Genomic DNA, 15,911 nt, shown 5'->3' with positions numbered 1-15,911 from the left:
ACCATGTTATCTTAAAGTTTTATTTTCATGAATCAAAAATGTGTTCGGCTATGACATATAAAAAGTTTTGAAGTTCCTACTTCTCTCACTCAATCTCACTAAAATTTCTTCGTGAGAGAAGTATGAAGCAGGAGACATTTGTTTTATATAAAAAATAATAATAATAAATAAATAAATAAATAAAATGTATCTCCTAATTTAGACAAAATATTCAAAATATCAAAATCTCAAGACCAGCCAAGAGCACCGATCTCAAGGCGGTCTAAAATACACAAATCTCAGGATCAGCTGAGAGCACCGATCTCGAGGCAATCCAAAATATCAAAATCACACAAATCTCGGGACTAATCGAGGAGCACCGATCTCAAAAGCGGTCTAAAAATACTCAAATCTCAAGATCGGCTGAGAGCACCCGATCTCGGCGATCCAAAAATATCAAAATACACAAATCTCAAGACCAGGTCGAGAGCACCGATCTCAAGGCGGTCTAAAAATGCCTAAATGTCAAGATCGACGAAAGACCCGCGAGATCTCAGGCGATCTTAAATATTCAAACTCTTAGATCGTCGAAAGTACATATCTCAAAGGCGGTCTAAAGTATCCAAAATCTCAAGATCGGCTGGAGCATAGATCTCGAGCGATTTTAAATAGTTTTAAATTTGAAGATCGACCCAGAGACGCGAGATCTCAGGCGATCTTAATCCCAAGATCAGTCATGAATGCAAATCACGATGCAAATATATATATAAAATAAATACACAAATCTCAGGACCAGTCGAGAGCACTAATCTCAAGACGGTCTAAAATACTAAAATCTCAGGATCAGCCGAGAGCACCGATCTCGAGGCAATCCAAAATATCCAAAAATACACAAATCTCGAGGACCGATCGAGAGCACCGATCTCAAGGCGGTCTAAAATGCACAAATCTCGGGATCAGCGAGGCACCGATCTCGAGGCGATCCAAAATATCAAAAAATACACAAATCTCGGGGACCCGATCGAGGCACCTGATCTCAAGAGCGGTCTAAAATGCACAAATGTCAAGATCAGCCAAGAGCACAGATCTCGAGGTGATCTTAAATATTCAAACTCTTAGATATATCCAGAGTACATATCTCAAGGCGGTCTAAAGTATCCAAAAATCTCAAGATCGGCTAGAGCGTAGATCTCGAGCGATTTTTAATTGTTTAAAGGCGATCTCAATCCCAAAGATCGATCATGAATGCAAATCACGATGCAAATATATATATAAAAATAATGATAATAAATATAATAAATAAAAATAAAAATAAAATAAAAATAAAAATAATTACACACGATAAAAAGATTTAATTATATTATATAAATAAATAAAAATAAATGATGATTAAAATTAAATTAAATCAATCAAAAACTAAATCGAGATAAATATATATATATATATATATATATATAAATCAAAATAATAAAATATATTAAAAATAGGATAAAGATAATATATATGTATACGATTATAATAAAATAATAAAGATTTATTATATATATAAAATGATAAATAAATAATAAAATAAAATAAAATAAAATATATATATAATAAAATAAAATAATATATATACATATAATATAATCGGGATCTGATAAAAAATAAAAATAATAATAATAATAATAATAATAATAATAATAATAATAATAATTAGATAAAGATAAAGATATATATATAATAAAATATAATAATAAATAAATAAATAATATATATATATATATATAAAAATTATTACATAAAATAAAATATAAATATATATATATATATATATATTTTTAAAAGAAAATTAAATTAAAATTAATTAATTAATAATTATTGTTGAGTAGGTGGAGCGTGTGCAGCATGGTCGCGACACGATAGACACTACCAGGCATCAGCGATCGCGCAGCAGCCTCCATGTGAGACCCGAGGCGGTTAGTGAAGAATGCTTTTAAATAGAGCGGGGAGAAGGAACGAGGGAGGAGGAAGAAACCCGAGAGAAGAGGGACGGGTATAAGAAAAGGAGAGGAAAAAGATCGAATCGAAGAAGAAGACAGAAGGTCTTTTCTCCTCTTATATCTATATATCTATATAAAAATTGCCATTGTGGTTGCAGTTGCTACTTGCCGTACGCTGTTGTTCGCGTGAGTTAAGTCATCAACATCGAAGAAATATATATTGGAGCTTCAGCCATCACCAACGAGTCGACACTAACATCGTTGCCCATTTGCTTCTTCGCTGTGTCACGACAAGAGTGCAGAAATCTAGAGTTGTGAATACAAAGGGTCAGAAGCATGAAGAAGAGCTTGAGAAGCCACCGACCACGCAACAACGGGAGGATACCCAGTGCGCCATCTAAAGTCGTATTCATTTTGAAATGTTTCTCCGCTCGTCGGATGAGGAAGAGCGATACCATCCTCCGAATTTTCTAGCACTTGTGATTTCAAGATGAAGGGGCGCCTTTACTATAATCAAGAACATTGTGACCTATGCAAAGAAGAACAACAAGTGCAGTTTGTCTAATCAAAGACAATCTTGCCATCTCGGAAGCTTCATCAAATCAAAAAGCCTTTCTTTTAGCTTCGTTGTCCTGCTACCCATTGAAGAGGGTGTGTTCTTTGTGGACTGGAGAAAATTACCAAAAAGTAAACAATTTCTATGCAGGCGAAAAGCGGAGTTACTGCGAGGAGAGATGCTCAACAAGAAGCTCTAGATCCTTCTCGGTCTCAAGGAGATCATCGACGACCGATCTTCTCACATGCGGCGATCTTCCGTCTCGAGAATAAGGAGGCGGTTGGTGATGCGGGTGGCGGAGGAGATGATCGCGAGGCGGAGAGGAATGGAGGGAGTTCACTAGGGGGCGGTGATGTCGAAGACAAAAAGGTGGGGGAAGCCCGATGGTGGCATCGATGAGGGATTGACATTCGGCGACAAGCGCCGAGACGATCTCGGTGGTGGCGTCGGTGAGGATCGATCAATGGGCAAAGGAAGAAAGGGGGCGGAGGGGTTGATCATGTGGTAGGAAGAGATCGGTGTCTGAGAAGATGATCGGAGGGCGTTTGTGGAGTCTGTACAAGGGTTTAGGGCTTCTAAAAACATTCGAGTTCTTTGAATACGGTGACATTGGGGCATCTCCCATAGTTCAAGTCATCCTCCTAAGAAAGAAGGCAGCGAATGACAATACTCACTTTGGGCACGAGGGTCCAATGGTTGAATTCATGGATGGAGTTCGACTATTCAGTGAGCGATGATTTGGTACATTGCTTATAAGGGGAAAAACAATAGGCTCATGTAAAAGCGGGAGGCGGTGAATCAAATATTTCACGACTTAAACTTGAAGCAAGTTAGTTACAAGCACTCATAGATGAATTTGTTGTGGAAACTCAAAGAACTAACTCATCGACAGCTCTTGAGCTCACTCAGGAGAAAGAATGGGTGCAGAGTCTCCAAATTGAAGTCAGGTGCTTGAGCTCAAGGTAAGGAAACTTGAGCTGCACCTAGGGGTTACTCTGCAAGATCGACAAGCATTGTCTTATGAATTTCGAGATCAAATGGCTCCAAGAATTGTGCTCATTGAAGGTCAAGTCAAGGGAAATTCAAAACAAGGCTTGCCTTGGTTACCATGAAAGCGAGTTTAATTTTTTTCTTTATTACTGCTTTGTTGAAGTTCTCGATCGTCTTATGCAAAAATCTTAAGCAAGGTATGATGGAGCCACTTACGCAGATTAGTTGAAGGCTTTGAGAATAATGGGATGTCAGAGTCTACGTGCTTTGCAATCTGATTGCTTTATCCAATGTCAAACATTGGAAAGATCTTGTGGGTATCATCATTCAGATGACAGGTTATATAACTCAATTGGTGGATCATCAACAATATATATATAATGGGTTCTTTTTGAATGTTCCAGGATCTGTGCATGATACTTATGTTGAAGTTACTCAAGAGAGTGGTAGTACCATGCAGTAGCCTTCTAATACAATCATTACCCTCATATTCACATTTATTCATGTGAATTAATCAAACGGTGATAAACATTTTAAAGTTTAAAATCAAGATTGACATGCATGGTTTGGGATCAACTTTCATGTAAAAATAATGATAGTATTATTAAAAAGTAAGTACGTTATTTGGAGAAAGAAATGCAACCCAATATTATATAATCATGTATAAAGGGGACCTACCACTTGCCATGCATGGCATGTATAGCTTTAAATAGTTATTGATGCAAGTATTGTTTGAAGCTGTGAATTGAATTAAGAAACATGGGACCCACCACTGTCCATGCATGCATACATACTCACATGAGGATCCATTGATGAAAGCCTATGATCTCCAATATATATATATATATATATATATATGAAAAAGAAATAAAGTGAAATGAACCCATGAGAACCATGCAATGGATCTATGGTATGCATGCATACTCACATATATAAAAATGAAATAAATAAATTAAAAATGATCAAAAATGAGAACATGGGCTTATGCTATGCATGCACTCATGTGAATTAAATTTGTTTTAAAAGGGCCGGGCCCACCATTGAGAAATATATATGGAATAGTTAATATATATATATATATATATATATATGAATGCATGCAAGCACGTAAATCCCCACCAAACCTTTGAAAAGCCTATTAATCAAAGAATAAGAAAAGGAAGATGGATTTATGCATCGAGTGGTGATATGAGAATTTGACACTTGGCTGCGTCTCACTAGTTGGAACATGCCTGTGAGTATCAAGAGCTCCATGTTCTTTCAGGAGGTTTCATGGGGAATCACAAGATACAACTAAAGTTTGAAGATTATCAATTTCAAAATATACGAGATCGAAGTAAAGGGTTACATTACACTCAAAAGCTTTAAGAGATCTCTTGGCCGTTTTGGTAAGTCCAAAAGCATAGAGGACTGCAAGAAGATGATCAGGAGGCTTGATATTAATTAATGGAGATGGTGTTATAAGCTTTGAAGAGTTCAAGATTATGATGATTTAACAATCAATCAAGCAGTACATGCATCATAGCTTTATGCAATGATTTATTCATTACTGGAGTTGTTTAGTACTTTACCAGCTAGCTCTCCATAAAGATCAAGTACTAATGAAGTTTCAACCCAGCAAAGGATGATATAAAGGACCTTGAAATAGCAAAAGTCAAAGCAATTGATGATGAAATTATGAGAATAAAATACCCATCCCGAAGCAGCTATATATATATAAAAAAAAATGTTCATTCTGAAGCAACAACAAGAATACTCATCTTGTGGCGGTGGCAACTTTTATATATCTCAAGACAGCAACGCGGTGTGCAATGCAGTAACAAGGTACATGCAGCAATATATAATATAAGATATATATATATATACATACACACATATGTAACAGATACATAATGAAATTTATAATTGCAGCTTTTTCTGCTTTTACTTATACTTGAGCCGCTAATCGGAGGTTCAAGATTTCGATCTAGGGTAGATTAATAATAGAGGACTCATCTATTAGGAAAAGGAAAGAGTCCACAAAGATAAAAATAAATAAAAAGAAAATAACGTTTTGTGATTCGATATATCGCCTGGTGTCCTTGCACCGACATGACACTAGGGCGCGTATTTTCGATCCCACAGTCTCCTGTCTCAAATGAATTATAATCATGGGCCAAGAAGCCCTCTGCCATCCATAGCTGAACCAGTGCCTCCTTCCTCACCAGATAGTTCTTGGGGAATATAGAGCAGTAGGCGAAGCAGGCTTGAGGCGTGTAGGGCAAATGGTTGTAGCTCAACCTCAATGACGGCAGTATTTGGTTCTCATGCTCAGGCAATATCCAAAATCTCATGGTCTTTCATAGCCAACCATTCCTTTCTCCTCTTCTGAAACGCATCAGGCTCCCTAGAGCTTTGGCAGCCAAAGGAAGCCCTGCGCACTTGCTCACTATATCCTTCCCAATGGCCACCAAGTTCGGTGTTTTCACTGCACCACCAAAACCAAACGCCGTCTTCTCAAACAAAACCCAGCAGTCCTGATCTGATAACCCGGTTAGCAAGTGCGGCAAGACGGTGCCCACAATGGAAGCAACTCTTTCACTGTGCGTGGTCACAATGACTTTACTTCTTTTCGCGGCACAACCACTGAGCAGATCTTTCAAGTTGCCCCACTTCTCCTGGTCCTCATTCCATACATCATCCAGAACAAGAAAGAACCTGTCTTCTCTGAGCTTTTCTCTTAGAAACCTCTGCAATGAGTCCATATCTTGGAGATTACACTCACTCTCAGTGATGGATGCTATAATTGATCTTGTGAGTTTCTTGACGTCAAACTGTTCAGAAACACAGACCCATATCTTCTTAGTAAAAGCCTTGGACACCCTTATATCATTAAAGGCCAGTTGTGCCAGAGTGGTCTTGCCCAACCCTCCTAGCCCAATAATAGCCATAACATCAGGATTAGCTTCACTTGATGCTGATGACAACGAGTTGATCAGAAAATTCACAATCTTCTCCCTGTCTACATCCCTTCCATAGACTTCTGATTCGTTAACGTACGAATGAGTCTCCTCTCTCTTACCAACCTCTTCTTCTTTGATAGCGCCCACTTTCAAACCAAATATGGAACTCTCCTTAGCGATCTCATCAAACCTCTCCATGATCTCCTTCATCTTGTCAGCCATCTTATAACGAACCTGAGAAAAAAACAAGTTATACACCTTTCCCTTCATTCCCTTCTTCTTCCGCTTCTCAGCATCAGCCAACTCAACCGTGAACTCATCCAAGACATCATCCATATCAAAAGCCACATCTTTGAGCTTTCTCAGCCATCCCTCCAGCGCCTTCTCATTCACCTGCCTCGCCTCAGCGTCTTCAAGCACGTCTTGGATTGTCAACAGAGTGCTCTGCAGTCTTCTGAACTCCTTTGCAACGCCGGTCAGGGGCTGAGCTCCTTGACTACTCTCAAAGCTACCTTTTTCGCAAATCAACTTAATCAGAGGTGAAAAGCACTGCCTCTGCCATGACTGTAGATTGTAACAACCAATGATTAGGAGCAATAAACAAATATCTCAAATCTTCAGAGATCATATATATATATAAATGTAAAACAGGATCATACATTATCTTTTATTGGTTTAAAAAAAAACATTCCTTGTTTTGTATTCTTTGGAATCTCAGATTAATGCTTATACTAAACATGAGAAATTGAGTCAACGCTAACATTTTCTATTGGAGAAATCCTTTTTAAGATGGCTGCTATAGTAACCATTTAACTAGAAATCAGTTTGAGATAATACTTTGACTTAATTGCCCTGGCGTGGAGGTTATTCGGAGAGAAGCAAATGTTTTTGAGTATAATTTCAAGACAAACTAAATTAACAGAAATAGCTCTAATTTAAAGAGAAAAAAAAAATCAACAAGTATATGAAAACAAAGATTTGGAAATCATCTCACAACGTTATCACCAAAATCAAAGATCTGAAAATAAACCTTCAGGAGAAGTTATTGAAGTAACAATCCAAGTTTATACATCATCAAAACTTGAGATTAAGAAGATGGAGAAACCTCTGACAATCCCTTTCCTGCTTCCTTTTCCACAAGCGGAGAGATCAAGAGGAGAGACAACTAAAAGAGAGGAGGAACGAAGCAATGAACCTGACAGAAAGGAACACAGAATAAAACATGCGAACGGGTCTCAAACTTCATTTCCCAATCCGGGAATAATGAGTATTCCCTCTAAGCAATTTCCCTTCACTTCATCAAAACGCTGAATGAAGATAAAATCTGTAGCGATCTCTTCAGTCTTATGGTTTCTAAGAGAGATAGAAGGAAGCTGAAGAGTTGAGAAAGAAAGGAGATATAGAAGGAAAAGTAGTAGAAGAATAAGAGAAAAGGAGCAGCATCTTCTTCATTCCCTTCTCATGGATTACATTTAAAGGAACATAATCATTCGGTTCCTTGTTCCACAAGCTACCCTTAATAACAGGTTAAGGTTACATCTCCATGTTAATATAATACATTTAGCACCAACTTTCAGACTCTTCACATGATAAAAGTCTTTGAATCTTGTCTCCCCAGTCAGAGCCCTGTTGCCACGTCTTGGTCTTCCACTTATCTTTGTCTCCTTGGTTTTTAGGCCCTTTTTTTCCCGTTTTCCTTTGTCCTCCGCATCTTCTCTGTTGGTGACGTCGACCGGCACATGGGCCGCGGCTTCGAGAGCCACCATGTCCTCAAGGTAGAAGTTAGGAAAGTTCCGGCGAAGATCGTCGGCCGCTGTCCAGGTAGCGTCAGCAGCAGAGTGATTTTCCCAGCGGATGAGGTGTTGGCGTTGGGGTCGCCCTTGCTGCGAGAACCAGTCGTGAGGAAAGTATCTCTGCAGGATGAAAGACAGGCTGGTTGTCTTTGAAAGTGGTAGGGAGTGGAAGCAGTTGGACAGAGGGATCGCCGTTGCATTTTTTGAGCTTAGAAACATGGAAAACGTCGTGTAATTGGGCGGTGTCCGGCAGAGCCAGCCGATGGGCAACAGAGCCTATCTGTTCCAAGATCTGAAAAGGCCCAAAGAATCGTCTAGAGAGCTTATGAGTCGGTTGGCCAGTTAAGGATGTCTGCCGATAAGGTTGTAACTTTAAAAAAATGCCCAGTCCCGTGGTTGGAATGTGATGTCGGTGCGATGAGCGTCAGCCTTGTTCTTCATGCGTAGCTGGGCCCTCTGAAGATTTTTGTTTTTAAAGTAGCAAGTGCCTGGTCACAGTCTTGAAGGAGTTCCTTGACGGCAGTGACAGTGGCCGATCCTTCAGTATAATCTAAGAGAGAGGGAGGCCGGTGACCGAATACGGCTTCGTATGGGGTCATCTGTATGGAGGAGTGCCATGAGGTGTTGTAGTGCCACTCGGCCCATGGAAGGAGACGGTGCCATGTGCGAGGATGATCACCGGTGAAGCAACGTAAGTAATCCTCAAGGTAACGGTTGAGAATCTCCATTTGACCATCCGTTTGAGGATGGTACGCGCTGCTCATTGTCAATTGTGTGCCCTGAAGTCGAAATAGCTCTTGCCAGAACTTACTGAGAAAGAGTGGATCCCTGTCGGATACAAGGGAAGAAGGTATTCCATGAAGGCGCACTATGTCCCGAATGAAAACTTCAGCGACAAGAGAGGCCGTGAATTTAGTTGGTAATCCCGTGAAATGTGCATGTTTAGATAGTCTATCCACGATAACCAGGATCGCAGTTTTGCCATCGGACGTCAGTAAATGAGTGATAAAGTCCATGGTTGCGGCTTCCCAAACGGCACCTGGAATGGGAAGAGGTTGTAACAACCGCTGTGGTGCGCGGTTGAAAGGTTTGACCATTTGGCAGACCTGGCAGCGATTAACGAAATCTCGAACATGGTGTTTTAAGTCGGGCCACACAAAGGTGCTGTTAATGCGATGGAGTGTCCGTTGAATACCCGCATGTCCTCCTACGGGGGTGGTATGATGCTCGGAAATGAGCAATTGTTGTAAAGCGCCATTGGCCGGGACCAGCACTTTACCATGAAGGAGGATTATGTTGTTTCTGATGGTGTAATTTGGAAATTCTACTGGTGTTTGTTGAATGGAGGCCATGAGAGCCTGGATCTGGGTGTCATCCTTGTATGCCTGATGCAAGGCGTTCCATAGGGCAGGGAATGGCCGAGAGATAGCAATAGAAGAGAAGTGAACCTCAGGATCCGTCTGAAGGCGAGATAAAGCATCTGCGGTTTGGTTGGAACTGCCAGGTTTATAGAGGATCTGAAAATCATAACCGAGTAGTTTAACCAACCACTTAGACTGCTCAGGTGTTTGTATAGTTTGAGAGTGCAGGGATCTCAAACTTTGGTGATCAGTGTAGATGATAAAGCGCCGACCAAGTAGATATTGCCGCCAACGTCGGACCGCCTCCGTAATGGCATACATTTCCCTAGCATATGCGGATGATGCTTGGAGGCGCATCGTCAAAGGTTTGCTGAAGTATGCTATAGGGTGATTGGTTTGGAGAAGAACTGCACCGATCCCCGTGGCGGAGGCGTCAGTTTGAATCTCAAATGTTTGGTCAAACCGTGGAAGCTGTAAGACTGGTGTGGAAGTAAGGGCCTTTTTCAGAGCTGCAAAGGCGTTGGTGGCATCGGAGGTCCAAACAAAAGCGTTTTTACGCAGTAATTCAGTCAATGGCCATGCAAGAGTAGCATAATGAGGTACAAAGCGGCGGTAATATCCTGTCAAACCCAAGAACCCACGCAGGCCGCGCACGGTTGTTGGAAGAGGCCACTGAGTAACCGCTAAGATCTTCTCGGGATCAACTTCAACGCCAGCGCCAGATATACGATGACCGAGATAAGCAATACTAGAGCAAGCAAAGGCGCACTTAGTTTGTTTGGCGACGAGGTGATGCTTGCGAAAGGCTACAAACACAGTTTGGAGATGAAGCAGGTGCTCGTCCCATGTGGAACTATAGACCAGCACGTCATCGAAGAAAACAAGAACATATTTCCGCATAATCGGCCGGAAAATGTCGTTCATGAGAGACTGGAAGGTAGAGGGGGCATTGGACAACCCAAAGGGCATAACTAGGAATTCATAATGCCCTTCATGGGTGCGAAATGTCATTTTCTCTTTATCAGTGGGATGAATGCGTACCTGATGGTAGCCGGAACGTAAATCCAGTTTAGAGAAAACGGTGGCCGTGGCGAGCTCGTCGAGAAGTTCCTCCACAGTTGGAATGGGGAATCGGTCACGAATTGTCACAGCATTGAGGGCCCGGTAGTCGACACAAAATCGCCAGCTGCCGTCTTTCTTTTTGACCAAGATCACCGGAGAGGAATATGGGTTGTTGCTCGGTCGAATGACACCATCGCGCAGCATATCGCCAACTAAACGCTCAATCTCAGCTTTTTGAAAATGCGAGTAGCGATAAGGCCGAACATTGACGGGGGTTACGTCGGCCTTTAATGGGATGCGGTGATCAGAAGATCGTTGCGGAGGAAGGCCTGCAGGTATGGCAAAGATATCATCATGAGAGTGTAATAAAGCTTGGAGTTGGGGAATAAATTCTGGTGGTGGGGAAGCTGCGCGGTGATTGGTGAAGGTGTCGTGGTCGGTGATCACAGTGGAGTGGAGGGAAACAGAGAGGTGAAAGTATTGGCTTTGAGGTTGGCGGTGGACGTGCCGTTTGAAAGCGACAGCAGAGGTGTGAGCAGCATGTGGATGGCGTAAGCCATGCAAACGAACACGTAGACCCTGGTAGTCAAACTCCATCCACAAATGGTGATAGTCAAAGAGAGTTGGTCCCAAGCTTCGTAGCCAATGCACTCCCAAAACAACATCAGCACCAAACACCGGTAGTAAGAGTAGGTCTACCGTAAACACTGCGTTGCCGAGGTGTAGGGGAACTTGTGTACAAATGCCGCCACTCTGGATCTTGGTGCCGTTACCAACTGTGATTTTCATAGAATTGCAGGGTTGGACAGGTAACCCAAGATGGGTGGCCTAGCGTGTCTGAATAAAATTATTTGTAGAGCCTCCGTCGACGAGGACAATGATGTCTTGCCCATGAAGCTTGCCTTCCAGTTTTAGAGTAGAGGGTACGAGCACTCCGGTGAGGGCGTGAAACGAGATACCTGGTAAGTCGTTGGTGATGGAAATATCAGGTGGTGGTTCAGGTTCTTGTAATGGGGGAGGTGGTCCACAGTCATCAACATGTTCGTCCTCTTCATCGCCTACTAAGAGGCAGAGAAATTGCGGTGGGTTACACCGATGTCCCTTGGTGTAGGGAGAGTCGCAGTTATAACACAAACCACGTTCTCATCTGGCGGCCATCTCCGCCGGGGTGAGTTTTTTGATTGATAAGGTTGGTGGAATGTGTTGCGGCCGTTGAGGAAGGTGTGTAGTGGTTGAAGAAGAAACAGGAGGTAATGGCCGGCCAGAAAAACGGGTTTGTCCCCCATAAATTCTGGTGGTGTGACATTTATCTTCTAGTAATTTAGCCATTCCGATGGCGTCATGGAGTGACTCGGGGCGAAGGAGATAGAGTTCACTTTGAATGTCGTCACGCAAACCCGAAAGGAAGCAGTTAAGCAAACTAGTATCACTCAACTTGGTGACGCGGGTTGATAAGGCTTCAAACTCGGTAAGATAGGCATCCACTGTGGTGCATTGTTTGAATTTGAACAAGCGGGCTTCATGATTGATGAATCGAGAAGGTCCAAAGCGTAACTCTGCTTGGCGGGTGAAGGTCGTCCAGGTAGATAGTTGATTAGTAGATGAGAGCCAATGATACCACTGTAGGGCACTGCCCGTCATGTAGAAGACGACAAGGTGGACTTTTTAATCATCAGGTGTGGCAAGCTGAAGAAAAAAATGTTCAATTTGGAAAATCCAAGAGAGAACGTTGTCGCCTGTAAACAATGGCACTTCTAACTTGGGAAGACGGTTTGAAGGAGGTGGAACGGACCAAGTTGACGATGATGTTGCCAGGTTGGTGAGGGTTCCGATTCCTGGTGCTGGATGTGGAGATGGAAGCAATGGAGGATTTCCAGGGCGCTCCAGTTTTGATAGTTTGAGCATGAGTTCAGACATGACAGATTGCTGAGCAGTGAAAGATTTTTGAAGGGTTTCGAAAAGCTCTGAGTGTTGCTGGATGGAGACAAATAATGTTTCCATTTGCGTAAGCATATTATCTTGCCGTTCATTGATCAAGGTGAGATGTTCTTCCATTACTTGAGATCGCGTCATCGTCCCCTCCGTCATGTGGCCGACGGAGTCAATGAAAGCACCAATGTAGCGATCTCTTCAGTCTTATGGTTTCTAAGAGAGATAGAAGGAAGCTGAAGAGTTGAGAAAGAAAGGAGAGATAGAAGGAAAAGTATTAGAAGAATAAGAGAAAAGGAGCAGCATCTTCTTCATTCCCCTTCTCATGGATTACATTTAAAAGAACATAATCATTCGGTTCCTTGTTCCACAAGCTACCCTTAATAACAGATTAAGGTTACATCTCCATGTTAATATAATACTTTTAGCACCAACTTTCAGACTCTTCACATGATAAAGTCTTTGAATCTTGTCTCCCCAGTCAGAGCCCTGTTGCCACGTCTTGGTCTTCCACTTATCTTTGTCTCCTTGGTTTCAGGCCCTTTTTTCCCGTTTTCCTCTTTGTCCTCCGCATCTTCTCTGTTGGTGACGTCGACCGGCACAAAATCTCTAGCAAACTTAGATCTTTACTTCAAAGCTACAAAATAATAATAATAATAATAAATCAATTGACAAATCATGCTCTCCTCGATCATCTTTGCTGGCCACTCCTACCCACCTGCCAAAGTGGACGACTTAAAAGAAACCGTTTATAGGTGATCCTCAAAAAGTCTAAGATCTTAAAAGGCTTAAACTAGGCATACTGTGACAATTATCCTGCCTTCTCAATTTTCTTTGCACATCTTTTGATGCCAGCATAGTTTCCCTTCAAACATTAGTCCAATCTAGAATTGACAGAACAACTATAGACAATGACTCCCATCTATTATGGTTTATTATACATGTCTTTATTTTGATCACCCCATCCCATCAATGTAACTAGAAATACTTGGTTTTGAAAATACAGTGCAGTAAAATCTTATGTTTGGTTGGATGTAATTGAAATTACTGTATTATAAAATTTTATGTTTACTTGAAAAGATTTATAAATATGGAATTGGAAAACACATGTGTATATGTGTATGTATATGTGTGTATATATGCATATATGCATATATGTATATGAGTATATATATATAAATATATGTATATATGTGCATATATATATATCTGTATAAGTATGTGTGTATATATATACATAAACATATATGAGTATATACATATACATATAGAAGTATATATGTATATATATATATATCTTTATAAGTATATACATATACATATATACATATATATATAGTATATATATACATATATGTATATGAGTATATATATGCATATGTGTAAAAATACCTGTATATGTTTATATAAATATGTAAATGTATAAGTATGTGTATGTGTGTATATGTATATATTTATATATATGTATGCATGTATGTATGTATGTATATATATACATTGGTTTTCAACTCCCGGGATTTGGTTTTACGCGTACACCAAAAGAGCTATTGTAATGTAATCCCAATTACATCAGGATTTACGAATACACCCAAACAACAATGAATTTCATAAAATAAAGTATTTGGTTTTACATGTAAAACCAAATACACCCAAACAAACACACCCTAAGTACTTTTTTTAATTCATATTAGATGGTTTGTCTATATGTTTAAAAAACATTTAAAAAAACTATGAGAAACCTCAGCAAATAAAAAGAACCACTTAAAATACAGAGAACATGACCAATCATCCGCTATTGATCTAATTGACTTTGTAGACCTGGATGATAGTCGGGAAGATAAAGAGGTGTTCGAATAAAACTTGGATGAGGAACTCACAAATATGCAGGGGGAAGACTCTATTTATCATGAAAGCCAGCTATCCCCAGACATACAAAGTGAGGAGAGACAATCATCAGTTGATTCTGAACCGGATTTTACATAATAAATTAGGAACATGTTCCCAGACCTAAGTAGTGTTGCAGATTCTGTTGATGTGGCAAAACATCTCCTACCCTAACGTGTGAAGAAACGAGAAACACCCTTCCTTCATGCGGATAAAGGAAGCAGGTTATGTGCATGGCTCCTCCTCTGTAATCAGCAAAGAAGGGAACTAGAACTCTGTCACCCGAAGCTCCCGAAGCTAAGAAGGCAAGATCAGAAGACTTGGCTACAAAATCGCAACTTGGAGTTCCTCAAATACCACACAAATTTAAGCGACTTCACAAATTGGATATTCTAGCTATGAGCTAACACGGTCGCATAGGCCGTTAGCTCATTCTGTTTTGTTCACTGATTCTTTATATTTTTTGTTCATCAGTTGTTGTCAAATGTTCCTTTGTCTTTTGACCTTTTTCTTTTTCTTTTTGTGTTGTGTCTTAGTTTTTATTTTTATTGTTCGTTCCTCTATTACAGTTTTTGTTTTTTTTGTATTATTTGTTTCTATATAGTAGTTGTATTTAAATTTTTGCTTTTTAATTAATGTGGTTTATCTATTTTATTCTGTAGTCTATTCCTTAGAGTCATACTAGAAAATTTTGCTTTATTCACATAGGTAATGTAGAATGTAATGTAATCGATTTTTACAGTAATAAAATATTATTTGGTTTATTGTAAAATGAGTTTTACATGTAAAATATTTTACATTTTGAAAGTCATTTGATTCTACACATAAAGTAGATGTATAGTATGTGTAATGTGCGATTTCGTATAAAATATTATTTTGGTTTATTAGTAAAATGAGTTTTACGATGTAAAAATATTTTACATTTTAGAGCATTTAGTTCACTGCACTAGTGATATAATGCCTTGGTTTTACATGTAAAATGTTTCGGTTTCATTTTCGTGAAATCGATTTTACATGTAAGCAGTTTTGATAGTTTTTGTGTCTTTTCTCTGCATTTACTACACAGGAAATTTTATCTGTAGGTTGAAATCACATGACACCATCGAGACTAAAATCACTGCATTCTTCATCTCCAAATTAGTCGTTAAAAGCAGACTTCACATGTAATCAATTGTTAATATAATTAAACTTATACTTTATTATATTTTATTAGATTTATTTTTATTTAAAATATACCGAATTTGTATTTCAATTTTAATTATATTTTTATATAAAATTAAAGAATTTTTATATATTTTTAATTTAATAAAATTATTATTAAGTTAATTAATTAATTAATTTACATTAGTGTTAAAGAGTAGATGGGAGAGTTAGATGTAGTGTTAGGAGTTAGTATTTAATTATTTAAGTTTTCTCATTTGATTATGTTGAGC

At 39.6% G+C, this 15,911-nt stretch overlaps 1 protein-coding gene across 1 annotated transcript; it reads right to left on the bottom strand.

The window, feature by feature from the left end:
* Window positions 1-5,846: 5,846 nt before the first annotated feature.
* On the bottom strand, window positions 5,847-8,461 carry LOC120265289 (putative disease resistance protein RGA1). The gene is made up of 3 exons (XM_039273162.1): window positions 8,008-8,461; window positions 7,555-7,644; window positions 5,847-6,961 (listed from the first exon to the last, which is right to left on the bottom strand). The coding sequence occupies exons 1-3, from the start codon at window positions 8,459-8,461 to the stop codon at window positions 5,847-5,849; spliced, it is 1,659 nt and encodes a 552-aa protein (XP_039129096.1).
* Between the last annotated feature and the right edge of the window lie 7,450 nt (window positions 8,462-15,911).

This window comes from Dioscorea cayenensis, chromosome 7 (genome assembly GCF_009730915.1).
Source record: "Dioscorea cayenensis subsp. rotundata cultivar TDr96_F1 chromosome 7, TDr96_F1_v2_PseudoChromosome.rev07_lg8_w22 25.fasta, whole genome shotgun sequence".
NCBI lineage: Eukaryota > Viridiplantae > Streptophyta > Magnoliopsida > Dioscoreales > Dioscoreaceae > Dioscorea > Dioscorea cayenensis.
The sequence above is the reverse complement of the archived record's forward strand: the minus strand, read 5'-3'. Positions and strand labels throughout refer to the sequence as shown.

Bases quoted from the DNA above. Each gene is read 5' to 3' on its own strand.
- LOC120265289 (XM_039273162.1), bottom strand. From the start codon at position 8,461: ATGTTTCTAAGCTCAAAAAATGCAACGGCGATCCCTCTGTCCAACTGC. The intron at 7,645-8,007 runs GTATTATATTAA...CCTTTCTGTCAG, and splicing joins TCTGAAAGTTGGTGCTAAAT to GTTCATTGCTTCGTTCCTCC. The intron at 6,962-7,554 runs GTTTCTCCATCT...TTTGCGAAAAAG, and splicing joins CAGGAAAGGGATTGTCAGAG to GTAGCTTTGAGAGTAGTCAA.